Here is a 21,755-nt window from a genome sequence, read left to right as displayed (position 1 = left end):
TTTTTATTACTTATATTTTGATGCGGTGAACCCAAATGTCATTGAAAGTGCTCATTGCGACCTCATCAGAGCTGACACAATGACTCTCGTAAACTACAAAGATGACACCACTTGCAATGTGACCTAAATTTTTCACTTTTTACTCCACAATTATTTAAATTGCCTTTTCTCTTCTTGGGATCAAGCTTTTATTCGTATCTAGACAAAAGTCAACAGATAATTATTAATTAACCTTCACAAAATTATGGATGGTTAGACAATGGTTCTTAATTGAAAATTTGCCTGCTTCTGAGAAAATTATTATTCTAAGAATCTTTTTGTAGGCTTTTAAATAAAAGTATAATAAATTAGGTTAGAGGTTCATATTGCTAATGGATTAAATGTAGCGAGAATTGTTTTAATTTTCATTACTTCTTTCGGGGAAGTTTACATTTAATGGCAGGATATTTTCTCATAATATATGGATTTCTTTCTTTTTGGGGTCCATATTAAAAAAGGCGCCAAAGAACAAGTTTTCATCACATTTGCTTGAATATTTATGCCAATGTCTGCCACACTGCCGTCTACAAATCTTAGGGAAGCCGTCAGACCGGACTACGATTTTCATTTGTTAATTAAAAATCGAAACAAAATGAATGTTACCGTTACGCACTACCGTTAGTGTCCGATCGGTGAAAGTGTACTGGATTCACATCCCATTGTATGTTGACCTTGTATCGGTCATACAGCGATCTGGGTCACTTATTCTGTGATCTGTCTCGATGCTTTTTGCCTTGATTGACTGACTTATTTCCTTTCTCTCTTAATGACGAGGCGCCATCGCTTTTATTGGCGCGACGGTGGTCGAATTAGATTTGGTTTATTTTTAATATTTGTATTGTAGTTTATGCTTTGAAGATATTTCGTTTTACAGTGACGTATAATCAAAAATGTTTTAGTAGATTGTTCATATCAATAATATGTTTATATACCTACCGTTTTTATAGATAAATAACGACGTTTTTTCATTATTTTCTCAATTACATCTTCCTATCAAGTTACCAGCATAAATTAATTTCTAGTCATAGCAACAGCATCCTTATCCGATCTATCTCCACTATTATCGATGTGCCATATCTCACATATACCGATATGTACGTGCTGTATTTAAAATCTATCATTAAAAATAGTTTATAGAGGTTACACGGCTATTTGTAATAGAATGACAATTGTCTCAACAGTGTCGGTCACATATTAGGAACGATTTAGCACGAGCATAATACACGCAAGGCTACCATCGCAAAGTTTCGACAATAAGGAAGCCTCTGTGACAATTTGTTACATAAATGCATTGAATTTGTGGAAACTATTAGAATTAGTTGACATTGAGATAAGTGGAGGTCAGTTAGGGCGTCTATACAAGAGTTGGTTTTCAGAGATCAGATTACTTGAAATTGTTTTATTGTTTTTGGTTTCATAACCACTTAATAATTCGTTTTAGTTCTTTAACTGGGATGGGACCAATCTAGCTTTATTCGCTTTTTTAGCCATACCTTTTATAAATCTTTTAAGTTTGGTAGGTAGAAAATACATTTTCAATTTTAAATAATTGCATTAATTGCCATAGTCTTTACAAAAAACTTTAATACAAAAGTTGACGTTTGCATGTGTATTTTATATGCTTTGATACACCAATCAGTTAGCTTTTATATACATAGTTCATTCCTATTCTTTAGCCAAACAAAACTCCGCAGCTCGTCCGCTCGTGTACAAAGCCAAGTATTAATCAAAGGAAAACGCCTGACTCAGCTTCCTGAAGCTGGGACGTCTCTCGGGGCATACTAATTAGGTGACCGTGAAGTTATTACTCAGTCATTACGCTAACGGAGCTATATCGAATTCTGTCAAGCTGAAGTGACCTTGCTAGACTTAAATTAATATTTGAGGTAAATACAATTTATGTTTTTGTTATTGCAAGATGTTGTGTAGAAATCTTATATGGTGCGTTGTAAATATATGACGGGAGTAAGTTCGTTGGGTATGTATGTGATAATTTTCATGACATAAATTCTCTATTGTACTTGAATTAAGAGGTAATTAATGATGCGAAAGGGACTAAACTCGGAAGATACATATAACATAAACTCAATCTCAAACATTTATTTATTCAAAGCTTCTTATAAAAGCACTTTTGAATCGCCATAACATTTTTTAATATTTATCAACGATTCTGTCAAGCTCGGTGCATTTTTTGAACTAACCTAGCAGTTCTCCTTATATTTTAACTAAGTTACAGCTTGAGGTGGCTTGAGTAGACTTCATCCGAATAACGTGTCGCCTTTTCTGAGATTATCAGATTTGGAAAATGTTTCGATATATTAACATAATTCTTGACGTTTGGGCATTCTTTCAAGTCTATAAAATATAAACTGTAAAAACAACTTAAATCTATTTTTTAAATCAACAAACATTGAGTCTAGAAACATCTGACCAGGAACAAAGATTTAGTTTGTCACACAGAATACCAAATAACGTTGACGATCGGGAAAACCAACTAGTTTTCGCATTCGATTCTCGTAGTTTTTCGAAGGTCGCTGCACAGGTATGTTTGTATTGTATTGCCAATATTTATTTATGTTTTAATATGAACATTTAAGTCACCGACTTCTTGGTACTGTTAGTCTCGCGGCTACATGTGAGGAATTTCAGAAATTTTTTAAGTATGTTAAACTCGTAGGTGGTCGTATTTGACCTTACAAGTCAAATATTTTACACTTCTTGGAATAACAAGAACATAACAAAAGATAACATTTCATAATGTTGGATATTTTTTTGAAAAAAAAAACGGGATACCATTATTCGCTTAAATTAGTTAGCTAATTAGAATCATGTTAAAATGGACAATCTAAATTCTAAATGAAAAATAAAAAAAATCGCTGAGGACAGGATTCGAACCTGCGCGGGTAGAACCCATTGGATTTCAAGTCCAACTCCTTAACCACTCGGACACCTCAGCTGTGTAGACTGTCTCGAAATTTTGGTCTCTAACTTAACGAAAGTAAGTGCGCGTATACACTGTCCATGTAATAATAAAACTTATGTTTTCAATTCTATTCTGCATAATTCTGTTTTATTTTTTTACACGTATATTTACTAATTAATCTATTAACCATGTTTTCTAATATTTAACACGAATTTTCATAATACATATATTAAATATGATTTCCTCATTATTTGTGCATCGTCCCCGCATGCAGGCGTTGATTTAACGGCATATTTTGTCAATGACCCACTTCAATACAATTATTCACATACATCAAATAAATTTCATCTACACACACGCAAATGTCACCCGTATTATACAGTGATAAGACTTACAATTGTCCACAAATATTAGAATTTTCCTATAATCACTTGGCTGATAAGTAAATGATTTCTTAGCATGTGTGTGCAAATGTATACTTTACTACATTGTAATTGAAGTGGAATTTGCATGTCAATATTGTGTGTTTGTGTCGATTTATTAGCTCTTAGCACCTGCTTATAAGCTTAAGAATTCGAAAATTATGATTAATCGATTGTTTTCGTCAAAATCGAATTTTGTGATGTCAACGAAAGGGTTTTTATTGACCTCGAAGTATTGGGATCTCCACTTTGAAATTGTAACGAAGAAGTACCTACCTATAAGGCGAGATTTAAAGTCAATGTTTGTTTAGATTGTATAGAAGATTTAGATGTTTTATTTGTTACTAGCTTTCTACCCGCGGCATCGCCCGCGCAGTCAAAGAAGTTTAAACCGCATAGTTCTCGTTCCTGTGGGATTTCCGGGATAAAACCTATCCTATGTCCTTTCTCGGGTATCAAAATATCTCTATACCAAATTTCATGCAAATTGGTTCAGTAGTTAAGGCGTGATTGAGTAACAGACAGACAGACAGAGTTACTTTCGCATTTATAATATTAGTATGGATGATTCTATAATGGAGAAGTTTTTCAACCTCAAAATCTAAACAGTCTCACCATCACTACACATACTTAAATTTCATCTGAATTGCTACTGTGGTGTAGCTGTGAAAGCGTAGTAAACAGAGATATTAGTGCCAATATGTTTTCAACCTGTTGCCCTTAAATTAAACCACCTATTATTCGTAACAGTCATAACATATTATAGAATACACGAAGAGAATACATAACGTACAAATATTCGTTCGGAAATCATCAAGACCTCAAAGAAGACCATATTCACAAACTGGTCCACATTAGGATATTGAGGATAAAAAATAACCTTGTGTTAATGAAGAGGATGAGTAAGCCATATGTAAACAGACGATACAACTATATGTATACATACTTACATAATGTTTTATTGCGTTTGCGTGTCAAGATTGTTATCCAATACATAACGTGAAACATTGCTCTAATATTTCCAATTTTTAACTTTCCAATATTTGGTACTTTTATATAATACTACCTTGTCCTGGCTTTGCTTGGCTTGACCCGGCTTGACGGGTAACATGATTTGGTGTAAATCGTAACAAACAATCGAAATTTTAAGTCCTTGTAATATTACTGTGAAAATATAATTTTTACATTTTATATTATCTGCTATTAATTGTTGAAATAAAGGGAGTCAATGTGGCTAGATTAAAATTCATAGTAAGAGGTTTTTATTTGTACAATTTTATTGAAGAGTTATAAAAAATAAAAAAATAAATTGTTTTATTTTGTTCAGAAAGGTCGATATAAACATTGTAACAACGTTGAATTCTCATTTACTGAAAATATATTGAAATGAGAGTACAATTTTTTCACTGAAAAAATACTGAAATGCCAATAATTTAGCATTGCATTCATTGTCGAACCTTTCATAGCTACGGCACCTGAAACCCGCTGGTTTTGTAACAATGCCCGCTAATTGCACACGCTCGTATCTGTTACAGTGTGTCTTCCGCTTTAAACTACACTATCCTAAATTCAGTTCAGTCTAGACTTTGTCTGCTGTCGTTATTTTTATAGAATCAATAATACCTACTACGACTTCCTATAAAGTACAATACATGCAATAAATAATAATTAAGGCTAAGTAATCAGTGAAATAAAAAACAACTTGCTTCTATTATGTATTTAAAAATTGTAAACTTATTGAAACCCGCGGCTTTATTCATACAGTACCGACTGTAATCCATAGTATTTTTTATGCCATAGCAATCATCATGGTGGTTCTTCGTCACCACCCATAAACTTGTATCGCTGAAATCTCTGTTGCCTTATTTCATCCAGATACGTTCAGCAGTTCTGGTTTAAAAAGATAAAATCATTTAAAGGCATTCTTATATACTTTCACTTTTTTTAAATTTGTGTGATAGGATATCTACTGATCTAATAAAGTATCATTAACTGTTAAGTATTATCGCGTATTATTAAAAAAAAAAAAACATAAGTATTCCAATTTCCAATACAAACATGTTTGTAAAAGTTTGATTTTTTTCATTTTACATAAACATTAAGGCTATTTTAGTTTAATGAGTGTTTTTTTTTCTTATTTCTGACACTGAATCGCAGAATCTACTGTTCTGATTTGTTTATTAAGAGTTAAGACACTGACCTGGATTAAGACGATTTTTTGTCCAGATACCACTCGATCTTAAGTAAAGTTAGTTTTTGTTAATCTATACTAATATTATAAAGCTGAAGGGTTTTTTGTTTGAACGCTATCTCAGGAACTACAAATAAGCTAATCACATGAAAAATTCTTTCGGTGTTAGATAGCCCATTTTATCGAGGAAGGCTATATGCTATATATCATCACGCTAAGACCAACAGGAGCGAAGCAATGCGGGTGAAACTGCTTGGAAGAGCTAGTTTTTAAATAAAAGCCATTAATTAAACGTTGATAAAACAAACATCGATTATCGTATTGTCTGTAACGGGTCCGAATGTAACGCAACAGGTGTGACGTATCGCACACAATGCGCATTGTTCTTGTGACGAATTCCAGTTTGTCTTTTTGTGTGTCATTGTGAGGAGGTAATCTTTTATTGTATGGTTATTCGTTAATCGCTGGGATCGAGGCACGGTGGTTATATGAAGGATGAAGTGCTGACGAGAACTATGTTTGAAGCGGGTTCTTTAGTCAAACATTTTGCTCGATTAGGTATTCAACATTTCTTGAATTAAAAAGAAACTTGAGATCTTCAGAGCAATCCATATCAATCTCATGTTTTAAATGTTCTAAATTCTGAAAGTCTAGGCATTTTAATTATTACTGCTATACGATGTGTCCTTAAGTTAGATAATATTTAACATTGATTTAAATTTTAATATTTAAACAAAATGCTTCAAATATTCGTCTCGTATTTATGCAAATCCAAGCATCTTCAATGTATTTAATAAATAATTAGTTAAAACATCGTTCAATTAAGAAGTTTCCGCGTACATCATCCTCATCGTCTGAATAAATATAAATAAGATTTATAAAAAGTTGCGTTTCGCATTTGCCTTGAGGCTTGCAGCGCCAAGTATGGACTAGGCTGAAAAAAGTCTAGAAAAAACTGCGATCCTGCGATGAGTCACGTGTGCAGTTAGCTGGCTGTATTGCGTGAAATGAAGTCATTTATGTATTTTTAGTAATACTATTTTGCTTACTATAAACGCGAAAGTTTTGTGAAGGTTTTCTGTTTGTTAGTATTTAGTTAAACTGTTCTTTTGCTTACTTGTCGTCTTTCTTGCAAAAATGACGGATAGGGTCTTGGTGAATTTGGCACACAGTAAGGCACAGAGAAAGATTATTGTCTGGTTTAGCATACAGTCTTTAATACTTATTAGACTACATACCTTGTGAATGCAGCTTTGAACCTTAACTGTATTTACGTGTGATCGTCCCTATATTATTTGAATATTGCGATATGATTGAGTAGCATGATAACTTATAATTATTATTCAAATATAATCAGTCTTCATTAGTTTTAAATTTAATATGGTAATGTAATAGGAAAATATAAAGAGGGTATACCAGTACAGTAATTTTATATTACTTAAGTTTCGTTTAGCTATTAAATAAACTAGAAAGTACACGATGTTTCAAAATTCTTTTAACATATATGCGTTATATCGTCGGACATTTAATTTTTTGATTACCGTGAAATATAGAGACGATTAACGTATAAATTATTATACAAAATGAGATAATTAAATATTTACGCTAACAATGATTAGGAATTAAATTATTTCTTCAGTTAACAATAACGTGTGTTTGTATAATTGCATCGTAAACGGTTAGATGCATTTAGGTCAGTTTATTTTGGGGCCAAGTTATGACTTCAATTATTTTTCTCGAAATATGGGTTGGCCGGGTTATTGGCCTCCAGTAAAGAAGGTTTTTTTTCAGGCGATAACATATATTTTTAAGCTATGGCAAAGCTTCTATCGCGGGCCTTGAGCGCAGGGACCGAATCCAGAAATTTAGTAACGAAAAACCTCACGCTCCCCACTCCGACGGGCGCGGAGGTGTGGCTTGAAGGCATAGCATGCAATAGCTCTACCGCGGCAATCCCCGAGTGCCACACGTCTTTTTTAATTACCACACATTTCTAGATCAGATTTTCTCAATAATTTATCACTGAACCTTGCTAATCCCACGGTAAAAGTAGTGTAGAAGTTAGTGGTAATGAATCAAGCTAAGTAAGTCATTCTGTCCGCACACGAAGACGCAACCTTAGGTAATGTTCTAAGTAGATGACGTCATTTGAATTACAATTATAGACCAAGAGATGAATAATTTATTTGGCTTGATGATTGAATTTCTGTATATTAGAAATCGGTACTATGTTGGGGTAATTTTTAGTTTTATTGCGTTAGCCGTACATACATTTTAAATGGGCTAGTAACTGCTGCAGCTGCAGATATTGAGATGACCTTTTTTCCATAGGTAACAAAATTTTAAGAGAGAAATTTCAGCCCAAAGCTCCATTCTATGAGCTTTCGCACTGTTCTTTGCACAGCTCTGATTCGCACACATGCTGCTATATTCATCATAGAAATGATAGCCTATTTTGCAAAAGTTCCCTTCTATAACATCCAATCATTCTTTACTGGTGTGAAACGAGGCTAAAGTTATCTCTAACGCGAACCTAGATAAAAATCAGATGAGATTGAAGATAACAGTAGAAGATTATAATTTATTACAATAAAAAAAAAATTGCTTTACTATCGTAGTTCGTGTTCCTTTATAGAATAATGTTGTTGAATTACACAGATCAAATTTATTTTTTAAATTAAATTATAATTCGATATATTTTGGTTACACGGTAGGTAATTTTTGCACAAGTTTTCAAAAAATATATTGTAAACGCATTTGATGCGTTATTTTTACAACTTTTTTACAATACAACTGTTTTTATAAGAAATTACAATTTTCACTTTGCATCCTAATCATTTTAAAGCAAAAAAACTTTCAGAAAAATAAATAATTCAGCAGCTCATCGCCAAGCCGAGGTTTACAAAACCAAATACAGCAGCAGCGTGACGCTCTCGCGCGCGTCAAGTGAATATTAACGGCGTACACTCATTGACGCATGCGCAGACGAGCGGCGCTTACGCGGCGCGCGCTCTTGCGCATTCCGTATTAAGTGCTTGATGGTCTTAGTGACCATAGTAGATACAATGCTTGATAGGTCTTGCTGAGATTAAAGATCGCATGCTAATTGAACCAGACTTAAGCTCAAAGTTATAAAAAAAATCATGAAATTAACTATAACATATGATGCAAGCTTCGCAAAGCAACTTTACAGAGTTACGAAGAAATCGCGGGCGGAAATCTAGTGATAAAATAAACATTTCTTAGAAACAAAATTGTACAGATTATCGAGGAAGGTCGTGGAAAGTGTATAATTTTTTTTTATTTCCGTTGAAATATTTTGTGTGACAAGCTAGATTATTTTCTGATTAAATGGTACCAATAGGTAATTATATTTTATAACTTCTCTAATATTATAGTAATAGTAACTTTTTTCACGTTCTTTCAGAACTCGGTGTACCAATATTTGCAGACATTTAATGACGCGGAATTTTTGTAATTCTTTGACTCGCCAAAATCAAATACTACATCCTGTGACTACATCTAAGTAAATAAATATTAAATAGTTTGTCAAAAGCAAATATATTAAACTGACATGAGTAAAATATGCAGCTCATGTTATTCGGCAGAGATTAATTAAGTTATTGAACGGAGATAAGTACCTACAACAAGTCAAGTCTTTCCTCTTTACCTTACATTACTGACACTTAATTTAAAGTATAATACTATTAAAGCTCGTTACAGTTATTCCTCGAATACACAAAGCTTGAAAAAACCAATACCCAGTATCCACGAGGCATTTACGCCTCTGAGAATCTAATGAAGTAGCACGATTGGAAAATGATAAAAAAATAACAAAAGCGGCGTTATTCCGATTTCTCGCTGGCGCCTCGACCGCTACCCGCCTTTTTGCTTTCGGGTCAATGCACCGAACATTTCATTTACACGGCTTTTTAATTAAATTTATTTATTATCAGATTTCCCCAGAGCACATTACTGTGATGAGACGGAACTCGGAGTGCTAGTGGATGTCGAGAAATTTATGACTTTAAAGAAAAGTTAAATCATAGTCGAATGGAGCTTTGAGTTTATATCTCCTTGATATATTTTCTGTAGTTCTCAATATGAAGCTTTTCAGAAAATGGATATGGAAAACCAAAACCTCTTATTTTTAAAAATAGTTCAAAGTATGTCTCATCATATCAAAGCTATAGGGTGCATGGAGTAATGTTACTGAATATTTGAGATTCGGCGTGTGCCATACAATATTGATGTACCTATCGAAATAACTGCCACATATTTGTTAACCGTTAAACTAATCTTTACGCAGAAAATAGTTTCAGCCAGTGGTTCCAGCATCCAAAATCCACCAAAAGATATACCAAAGCAAAGCGACAAAGTACAAACGATCTCAAACAAGAGGCACTCGCATCACGTCCAAGAATTCTAAATCATTTGTTCCTCAAGAAGCAATGTCCGTCCGCGTCGGGGCCATTATCAGAGTAATGATAATAACGCGGTTGCATCCCGTGGTAACCACTCTGCTATAAATAGCACCCATCCTATCCGATACTTAGGTTTTATCTAGTGCATCTTCCTTGGTCCGTGGCGCTTTTTAAATTGGCTGGGTTATAATAATGTTATGATTAGGTTTAGTTATTACATTGCTTAGTGGAAAATATATTCTTGAAATTGAAATTCGGTCATCATAGAGATTTTTCAAATTAAATCAGGAAACGATTTATTAAAAATCAGATCACAAAAATATCTTTCTCTAGTAGATTTATTACCTTTAATGCATTTTTGTGTTTGTGTTCAGGCATAATTCCTGATCCTAATCGAAAAATGCTTTGTCTAGTATATATAATGCTCAACAGAGGATTAGATACTTTGCTATAATAAACTGAAACTAAAAAATCTCACTAATTAATTCATTTAGGATGCTGACTATGCATATGAAAAGAAGTGAAAACTTATCGCTGGGCGTTCTAGGTCATCTAATTGTTTTATTGCTTTGAGATTTTACTTGCATTCCGGTTGCGTGTTAAAAAAAATGTTATAAACCAACATTTTTTGTATTTTTCCGCTTTTGGGCGATTAGACAATATTACTGGCATCGATCGGAATAGTGGTGCCAATAGTTATGTAATAATGGACCTTTCTCTTATTTCTACTTTTAATTTTTGGCACAGCAACACACACAGGTTAGATTTTGAACTTAGAACTAGAATTCTAGAGCATTGTGGTTTTTATTTCCCTGTATTAATTCATAATCAGTTCATGAATGCAACTTGAATTGTATTTATTGTGTTATTTTTTAACCGACTTCAAAAAAAAGGAGGAGGTTATTATTATTTCTATCTTTTGTGTTTTTTATTAAGAGGTCTTTATGATTAACAATAAAAAAGGGAATAACAATGATTTACATAAAAATCATATAACCTTTGACACTATTTAAAGAACTTGTTAAATTTCTTCAAGGTGTAAATATTTTAGTAAAGGAAGAGTTAACTGTAGTAATATATAATGTCGTCCTAATATGGTGTTGTAATAAGTTGCTGTTGTTTGAGGAAATGCTATCATAAAAAACTAAAGGACCTTTTGAACTGTCATTATTCAAATTTTCTCTTATGATGAAGTCATCACTCATCGAGTTTGAAATCACTTGATTATACCAACAAATTCAAGAAAGCAATCTTTTATCTGGAGTCTAGACATTTTAAAATTGAAATTTTAACAACGGTTCGGAAATCAGAAGGTCCTCGTGCTCATCTTTTTAATCATCATCACTACATAGTATAAAACAAAGTCACTTTTTCTGTCCCTATGTCCCTTTGTATGCTTAAATCTTTAAAACTACGCAACGGATTTTGATGCGGTTTTTTAATAGATAGAGTGATTCAAGAGGAAGGTTTTAGTATGTATATAATTTATTAGGTTTTAGACAAAGAAACCGCGAAGCTGCGGGCGGTAAGCTAGTAAAAAATATATAAAATGTAATTACAATTGCCTTACCTCAATTTCAACGCGCTAAAAATATTTATAACGAGTTATTTTATTCATTAAATTTATGTAGCCAGACATTATAAACAACTTGTGGTAGTCGTGACAATCGACATTCGTCTTTATTACTACTTTATTTGTATATTTACGTATTTCTTATACTTTTAATCCACGTTCATTAGAAACAACTATGATTTAAAAAGTAACAATAACATTAGTATCGATGTATGCAATCTCACAGCATCTATGCTTTCACACGGAAGCCGGCAGGGGACGGTGTCACCCACGGTCATCATTCAATTGGACCGATTGGATGATTGGCCGGACACACGCGGTCAATCCGACAAACCTCCACTGTTGTTGCCAAGCTATATGTGATGTAGCTGAGTTTAACTTGGGTATGATGGGAGTGATGTAGAAAGTGAAGGAATTAGCAAAATCGGTTGAATAAGTCGAGTTACTTTATTAGAAGCATACAGAAATAATTTTCTTGTTACTTTAATTCTAGATGAATGAATGAAAATGTGGAAATGCGAATAACAAGGTTTGTAACGATGATCGTTCTATAGCGATCACTAACAGATAGGCTTTAATAACAATTTAAAAATAGAAATAATCCTCCATTCATCAGAACTAAAACGTGATTTGTAATTACTAAATCATGATTCTCAGCATAGCATCCAATAGCAGATCTTTCACTGGACGCGCACCCTGCGGCAACTGTGGCACAGTTTACATCAGATACGCCGCAAATGGGTCGTGGGTTCGATTCCGCTGTCACTCTTCATGAGCCGCGACAGCTTGAAAGTGAAAGATGGATACTTTCAATTGCGAACGAATTTATTCAAACACCATTTGTTGTAATTTATTTCGATTAATATTTATTACTCGTTGCAACCACTGATCCAGATACTGCTGACAGGATATTGTTATAAATTGATGTTCAATTACGTTTATTATAAATTGGCGTTGATTAATTTTTTGTGTTACATCTTTCATTATTAGGTAGTAAAGGAACAAATCAGTCATTGCAAAAGTTTTTAATAGTAAGCTTGACATGATTTATTATAATTTATTTATTAAATGGTTATTAATTGCTATTATTTCAGTATCGGTTATTAGCGCTTATTGCCATTATTATTTGAATATTGAACTGTTTTCAATTTATAGTAATTTTAATTATTCAAATTACTAAAACTCATTTTAAATACAGCTATTGTTCTATTGAACACAAATTAATTGTGAATTTCTACAAGGAATCAAATTTAAATTATTTATGCCCATCAGACAGGACTTTCACTTGAAGTTTAACAGTGTATTTATATTTAAAAAAAAACCTCAAACATTGTGTTCAAAACTTGCCAACTTTCACGAAACGACTGAAAGAAAACAATTTATTTTCTACTTTATTAGCCTAAAACATAAACCTTGTATATCTCTTTTTAATATGGAATAATCATACAAAAAGAATAACGGTTTTCCTGAAGTTGTAATACTGTATCTATTTATGTACATAAGTGTATTTTCAACGAGAGTGTTCTATAAATAATTTGATTATAAACATACATTAGCCTTATTGCATCCATTCTCAAAGCTTTTTGGATTATAGCGACCTCTATTAAAATATTGGAATGTAAAATATACAGAAAGAAGGCAGGGAGGTCATACTTGAGGCTTTCAGTTTCGGGGTATCATTTAATTTAATTGCATTTCTCTACTTGACCAATCAATGCAGTATTCACGTGAACAACATAAAATTATAATTACAACATTTATAACCAATCTGTCAATACTTGTTATTAGAGGGTAGTTCAGACAAAAAGCTTAAAACTCATGAATCTGCACAATCTTCAACCACCAATACAGAACATCTAAAATTCTATACTCTATTGGTAGTATTATTTTATGTATGATAGCATATTATAGATTATAGACCACTGACCATACAAATGTTTATTCTACAAGTACCTCTGTACAAAGCCATACAGAGGTGTTTTTATCTCTATGGGGTCGATATGAAGCATCACAGGATCGCAACTAACCACAAGTTACGTCAGCCATCTCGTGCGGGGTCAGCGACCGCAGGCTTTTTGCGTTGCATCCGACTAGATCGTAGTAATGTCGATCATGGTATTTATATCCACTATCCAGTATAAGACCGCTTAGCTAAAAATAAATGCACTTTTTTTCAACCTATGTTCAATTTGTTCGTTTGGTGCGCTGCAAACGAAGTTAGGTTTTATTTTACTTAAGGTTTACACATTCGGATGGATAAAGGGGATTAATATTATGATAATTGACAAAATACTATGAATACAAAGTTAAATCTTACTTTAGACTAGGTATTGTTAAAAATTAGGGCACAAACTGTGGGCACAGCAGTAACAAAGAAAGCTCAATTGAAAGCGCTTTGACGCTACAGTTACGCGCTTACAGTGGCAGTTAAAAATATTTTTGTCTAGTTTTTCTGTTATAGGTACTAAATTTGTATTGTACTTTTAGTACTAATAAAATATGTAATTGTTTCAGATCGAAAGGCGACATGGCGTTGCCGAAGTGCTTGTTTCTCTTCATTGCTCTACATATCGCTTTCAGTCATGCAGGTGAGATTTTTGTAAATTTTAATATAAGTACAATTATTTGGTAGGTACTATATTCATTAATTAGCAAATGAATAGTTTTATAGTGTAGAAACCTTAATATTTTTTTCATTAAGGTTTTACCTTCCGATGCTAATAACTCGTAAGCAGAAGATATAGCTGAAATTTCAGTTCACGTGAAATTATAACTAAAACCATGCCACGTGATGTCATAAATTGCCATAAATACTGTAATCGTTGCAATTCTATAAAAAGTTATATACCAAGTATAAGACATAAATTAAATAGTTATTATTTAATAAGCTTATTTATTTATTAGTAAGCATTTATCTATTTTGTAACAGTCGCAGTCAGCACATTGCACCATTGTCTAGTGATCAGGTTTCGTCGAGTGAGGAATGTTTTCCACTTGTTGCTCTTTTTAATTTAGGTCGTGTTAACAACTATTTATTATAACTCAACAGTTTTTAAGTTATTAATAAATGTATGTATTAAACACGCGATTTTAATTGTGGCAATCAATTTATATTGGAACTAATTTTGACAAAACCACGGCCTGAAATCATTCATAGTAACCCTATTATAATTTAACTCTATGTCTTACTTAGGATGGTGCAGTTTCAAATTTCTAAATCTTTTTGTTAGTCAGTAGAGAAGTGGAAGTAGTAGTGTTTAATTGTAGATTAATTCATGAGTTATTAAGAAGTTCAATTTACAGTTTTTATATTTTTAGATTTCATAATTAAATATAATATGATACCTTTCTGGTTACTGGTCGATTAAACATTATTAAAGTTTCCCTTCCCCAAATATTTCCTGAGTCAAGGCCCTTTCGTCTGCATCACACATGACACTATTTTTTCTTCTTTTAATCTACTCATTGTTGTTGCTCTTGTTTCTTATATTGTTATACATTATTGTTTGCAAATACTGATCTTCTTAAACTATAGTCTTCATAACGTTTTGAATAATAGTCTGGTTTATAAATTGCTTCACTTGCAAGTTAATTTAGTTGATTAGCGCAGTCATCCTGCCCAATTGCCTAGTCTGGCGAGTGGGCGTGTGATACATTCCGCCCCCGTGGGAGGGTCAGGGTCAGATGACAAGTATAGCTGTTAAATGATTTGTCAGTAACAGACAGTACTAGTTGCTTTTACATATAAATATTCATTTTTACGAATAAATATTCATATAACACATGTAAACATGTTCCGTTCCGCTAAAGAGGGAAGAAGGTGTAAATGAAAAAGTGCAATGGAGAAAGTGGCTTTGGCATCAGCATCGGAGATATACTTTTTACAGTAGTGCAATAGTAACAGATTTTTTAATCTTGTTTCATAATCTTATTTTTCATACATAAAATACCATCTTTTCAAAAATCATCGTATCTTCCAAAACGGATATCTATGAATCACCAAAACTAATAGCCTCACGCTGATTAGCGCGCGACGCCGGGTGCGGGCACAGGTATGCGATTCCCATGCGTACTAGACAGGCGAGGGGGGGGTCCTGCTGAGCGGCATTCCGCGCGTGACTCACAGCGCGCTGTGGTCAGTTACTGCCAGGTCTTTAATTTGACAATTTCACGGTTACACTTTGACCTCGAAGGTTTGGCGGATTTAAATTCTTCAAATCCGCCTGTTTTGTTAAGCCTGTGTAGATAGGTAGGGCTTTTTGGAAAATGTCGAAGCTATTTGTTTGCACCGTTTCATAGTAACTGTTATTAAAATGCGTCGTGGTATGTGAATATAAAAAATGGGAGAAATCTAAACACTTATATTGAATGAAAATGTTTGTGAATAACCACGCCGTACATGAATTAAGCGTTCATAGAGGTTTATTTGCGAGAGATTAATTAGTTAAATATCGATGAGTAATATTCCGATTCGTCTTGACTGGGTTTACATTCCACACATTAGTTGACATAACTAAAAATTCCATTCGATTTACAATTTACTTTTTGCCAAGGATCTACTCCCACTAGTTTTAAGTTGTAGTATCCTCGTAAGATGATTTCGAACAATAAAAGTATTTGAACAGCTGAAAGCGCCTGGTCTCAAATGCGTGATTAATTGCGCCATTGTCGATTGTTGATTATTATGCCATTTGACGGCTGATTGTGCGCTAATCGATGTTATTAATGCGTGACAGCATTTAAACGCCTTTCCACACTGTTTTATATTTCCCAGGACCCGTGTATACGCCTTTATAAGGCAAAAACGTAACGTCTTATTCTTTAGTCTAAGTAAATTGAACATTAATTTTTTATAAAATTTCTCAGCTAGATTAACGACTGTGTAGATAATGCAGTGAAACAGAGTAAACCAATACTGAATGAAACAATAAGAATGCATATATAAATTATTATTGATATAGCCATATTCTATAACATAACCTTCTTATGGTAAAATTCTGACAAGCTTATAATTGTTACAATTCATAGAAACCTGCACTCATAAATAAATACATACTCGAATCTGCAAACATAACTACCAAAAATAAACATGAATTAACACAAACAGCTACATACCCCACGCGGTTCGCTACATAATGACATCTCGCTATCTGGAGGAATGCCTGCGATCGAATATATGCCAGCCTCCAGCCTGCACTCGCTTTCGTTACATAGTGTTACTCGAATGCATCATCGTTGCATCAATTCGATGCAGGTTTTTGCAGTTGTTTCTTTTGTATCTTAATACGTTTTCTTCTTTAATATTGAAGTTTTAAAGTGATGACTTCAATCCTGTTTACAATGAACACGAAGTGCTATGTTTTATCATCTTAAAATTTTTCATCTGTATCAATAGCTTAAATTTTAAATTTATTTATTCCTTTTTCTGCCTTTCAAAATATATGTATTATATATATAAATATAAATATATGCATTAGGGTATTTTCTGTATAAAAATATATTATTGCACAAATCTTTCATTTTGCAAACACTGAATATGCGGTGTGTGAAAGGATTTTTTGTATGTCCAACGGTGTAACTGATTGACCCAATTTTTACGCATAATTTAAGATCAGGAAGTGACAGACTACTTTTTAACACAACAAAACCGGACATAAGTATTCAATTAATGTCTAAATCTATAGTTTTAAAGCAGGTCTAATGTTATCAATTGGATTTTGGTTTACTGTGTTTAATATTGATATGATATTAATATTTGCATTTATGTTGTTTCATACATAATAATGCCTACTTCTTTCTTCAAGACTCGTTGAAAAACATAAGTATGTACTTATAAGAGGATCTGGAGGGCTCTAAGAGCGTAATGCAGGAAACGTGAGGTTCGCCCTCCTTCGTTATCTGTGCCACTTACTTTGTAGTTTTCATTGCTTCTACCGTTAGATGTATTGTAGATAAGAACATATTTTGTAATGCTGTTTTTACAAAATCTATTTTATGACGTTTTTCTATTTATTTTGAGGCATTTATCCCAGAAGGTACTACAGGTTCGCAGGTTCACAACAGGTTCTACAAGTTTAGAGATTAAATTGACTTCTAACATTGTTTACAAATTTTGCACACCTTTATTTTATGAAAGAACATAAACACTTCATAATAGCTATTAACTATTGTTTATTATTTAAATATGACGTATATTTTACTTTCTGACGTAAATTGCACCAGCACAATTATTACGCGTTTATTTACAAATCATTTGTCACACATATTGTTAACATGAACATTTCCTCTGATAAGTGAACAGAATATTTTCATAGAAATAAACGCGCAGTTACACAAGACGGGGAAAATCTGCAGAGATTTCCAACGAAGCCAGGAACTGTTGGTGGTAATTAAACATATTTACAGCCGTCTGGCGCCATATTGCGAGTTATAAGCTTTTCGTATTTACTGTTAATGCCTGATCTGAAGTTATATTTATGAGTGATGAAATGAGGTATGCTTATTTTTATTTCAATATTTTACGAATTTCAAACATATTAGAGGCGACAAATCGGATTATCATAACTTTTGCAACATTTACCATACTCTTAAACTAAATGTAAATTCAAAAGATTCAACGGATACAAACACCTGGTTCATACATTTACCGAAAATTATTTATTTCATAACAGCAGCAGCAATAGAATAAAAAAAAATCCTTTTTCTCGAATTTTTAATTTCTATACAATATTTTTGAACCAACTTACACTAAATTGTAACTCTTCGAAGTGTCAGAACAGAAGACTGATCTAAGAGGGTCTAGGGCCTAGGCTATGCTTGTAAAGAAATTCTTCCAGTAGGTATCTAAAACACATGATCTGCATCTTCCCTATACTCAAAGGGCTAAGGTACAATAACCACAGTATAATAGATATTTTGTTTTGTAAATTGCGGTGTTAGGGGTCAATAATGAATAATGGCTCGCATCATTATGATTAAATCAGCTGAGGCTTATCGCCGATTGAATATTTATGTATGTTCGTAGAATTAATGTCTATATTCTGTCATCATATAATTATAGATTTGCCATTTATGATTTAGTCGAAAGGTAATATACATTACAAGAGACGTCTTGTATTATTGCACTTACTTGTTTTGTTAAACAATTAAAAAGTAAATAAAAATATTTCCTTATTTCGCATAAAGTTAAAACGAGACATTTTATACGAAAGTATTCTCAAGTTCTAACCCAAAAGAGTCAGTAAGTTCTGAAGTATGACGTCTGGTAAATTATTTGCCCTTTTAGCTAATAAAAGAAGTTTAGGAAAACCAAACAAATAATTCCTAAATCTATTTGGTCTGTAAATATTTACCAAAAACTTGTTATCGTATTGATTAATTGGCTTTCACGAGAACGCTTGTAAACAAAAGTTTGCCCTTTACTGACCCAAGTGACGCATCATTGAATGAGGTTCCGCGAATTCCGATTTACAACTCATTCATGTTTTCTAGAACTTTTTGGAGCGTTGCGAAATATAATTTAATGTTTTATTAATACTATGGAGTAAGATTTTTATTTTTTTAACTTATTGTCATATAATTTTCAGTTTATGGAACAAAGACGTCGTTATTCAATAAAAACTGAGTCATCTTTCACCCAAATAAATATATTGTGAAACCTTGCGTAGATATTTGGATAAACATTCGGGGCGAAGGCCTATTGATCGGCCACGTACCACTCTGTAACTTGCACCTTGATATTATGACAAGGAAACCGACAATTTCACATTGCCACGTGTTCATTGATGACTGGGTATGAGAATTTAGGAAGCAGAAAAATACTTATGCAGAAATAAATAAATAAATATTATAGGACATTAAATGTACAGAGTTAAACTCTACAATAGTTCAAATTTGGCGTAGCTATAAAATTGTTCGACTAATTTTAATAATTCTTATTTGAATGTGAGCTTATGAAGAAATATTTAATTTTCGAGATATTTGTTTACAAACAAACTGTTATACAATCTTAAACTAACCCGAGAATATCAGAAAATATTCGTAAAGTAACATAATTTAACATTATTTTTCTTTATAGAAACCTTAACACTATTATCATGTGGAATCAAAGCACACGCCTTACGATAACAAGCAATACTATACGTGACCTTTGTAAAGAAGATGAGTCTGTGCGCTGAATCATGTAGACGGTCATAAAGCTCGGTGTACACTGGGTCACTAAGCGAAGTGCAATTTTTTAGATAAATACACATTTTCAAACGTGGTCTCAAAGTCAATTCAAAATGTGTCGTTCTGAATTTAATTTTTTTCTTTAAAACTATTCTTGAAATTAAGAAAGTTTGTGTAAATCTTATGTACTTGTAACTAAAACGAATATCAGAAATAAGGAAACTTATTTTAATTCTTAATTAATATACCTACTGATTTTTATAGCGAAAGATCTACTATACTAAAGATATAATAATAATGTAATAAATAAGGCGCTGTTTCCTATAGTAGCGTGTTGTGTGCACCCAACATTTATTAGTTACGGTTTTTAAATTTTCGTGTACCCTATATTATATTAATTATTATATATTTTAAAAATTGAGCAAAGTTAGAGATTGCTAAGAAAATTAATTTTTTATTATTATAATGTAACTTAATGAGGATCAGTTAAGTATCGTGCTGTATTTTGTAACTAAGCCAATGTAAACGCAGCTTTATCTTATGAATAATGTTATATTGAACAATCTATTTTCAAAACAGAATAGTTCAAATAACTTACGTCAGAGCAAACATTGATGAATCATTAAGTTTTTTTTCTTTCGAGAAACCATAAAACTGCTATAAAGTTCATGAAAAGATAAACCTTTATTACATACCTAATTTTGATTGTTCGACTGTAACTTGTTTCAAATAAACAATAATATTACAAACCAAGTTTATGATTCACGGTTACGTAGGTATGTAGGATTGTCACCCAGCACTGCCTAATAATACCAAGATAGCTGATAGCGTATGAAAGCAGTTTTGTTCTCAAAAAAAAGGGGAGACATTATTTTTTTATTTTGCGCATCTTAATTCTGATTTCCTTAAAAAAATAATCGATGCAAGAGACGAGAATATTTATTTAAAGCTTATAAAATATATGTTAAAGTTTTATTTTTGAATATTCATATGGCGAGTAAAATATCATTAATAATGTATCTCTAAACACATTTATTACCTCATATATTTTAATAATGAATTAAGTTGTCATCAAATTGTTGTTGCACGTGTCATAGATAAATATAAAACAACTCAGCAATATGTGCCAATATTGGGGATTCCATGAATAAGCTGTTTAGACAATAATTGTATGCAGTAACTAGCCACGCCCTCAATAAATTGCAGGCCTTCTTTTATGTTTAAAAGTGCTTCTAGAAGAAGTGTAATTAAATTAATAAATGTTTGAGTTTAACATTGATTTTTTTGTATGAATAAGACGATGACCAGTGTAATTTGTTTGTAGGAATCGGTCCTTTTAGGTCATTTATTTATATCGAAATTCGATTTCTATTGGTTGCTCAGCCCCCCTATGCAAGTGGCTTTCTGTTAGCGTAGCGTTCAATAGAATAGACTACGAATGTATGAGATTGACGTAAGCTGTAGATACGTAAGCTGTAGATACGTTTATCTACAGCCTACGTCAATCTCATACATTCGTAGTCTATTCTATTGAACGCTACGCTAACAGAAAGCCACTTGCATAGGGGGGCAGATATCATCAAAAATATCACTTCAACATACTATACCATATCATAGGTACCTCTTACCACACTTCAAGAGATTAAACAAACAACTATAGCGAATATATGTCTATCAAATCAATAAACCAACAAACAGATGAACTTTCTCACTCAAATGCTTCTAGAAAGGTCCAGAATCCATAGAATTATTATTATAAGCGGAAACGAAAGTGTTGACACGCCGTGAACAGTCGGACGTGATGTGGCATACGCGAGATTTCCCCATCGCTTATCTTCATTATAGATGAACGTATCCGGCTATAAGAACAATATCTTTATCATTGCAGTATTCATGTTCTGTTATTTCTAATGAACCTTTCTTTGGTACAGTGGTTAAGACTAAAGAAGAACTATGAGTTCTTGGATAAGATTCCCGAAGATGTAAGATGCTGATGTTGATCTAGTTACTTCTT

At 32.7% G+C, this 21,755-nt stretch overlaps 1 protein-coding gene and 1 non-coding gene across 2 annotated transcripts in view; one reads left to right on the top strand and one right to left on the bottom strand.

Moving 5' to 3' along the window:
- LOC149905510 (uncharacterized) overlaps positions 1-21,755 on the top strand; it is a 38,080-nt gene that overhangs the window by 8,484 nt on the left and 7,841 nt on the right. The window contains exon 2 of the mRNA XM_090105243.1: positions 14,087-14,160. Within this exon, the coding sequence (XP_089961369.1) occupies positions 14,087-14,160 (74 nt within the window). The remainder of the gene's footprint in view (positions 1-14,086; positions 14,161-21,755) is intronic.
- Positions 2,914-2,995, bottom strand: TRNAS-UGA (transfer RNA serine (anticodon UGA)). Its single transcript has one exon. It is a non-coding gene; the product is annotated as a tRNA-Ser (tRNA).

The sequence above is a fragment of the Colias eurytheme genome, chromosome 9, assembly GCF_061535395.1.
Source record: "Colias eurytheme isolate Ceu_HAF_F1 chromosome 9, ilColEury1 Martin Lab GWU primary, whole genome shotgun sequence".
In the NCBI taxonomy this organism is placed as follows: domain Eukaryota; kingdom Metazoa; phylum Arthropoda; class Insecta; order Lepidoptera; family Pieridae; genus Colias; species Colias eurytheme.
The sequence above is the reverse complement of the archived record's forward strand: the minus strand, read 5'-3'. Positions and strand labels throughout refer to the sequence as shown.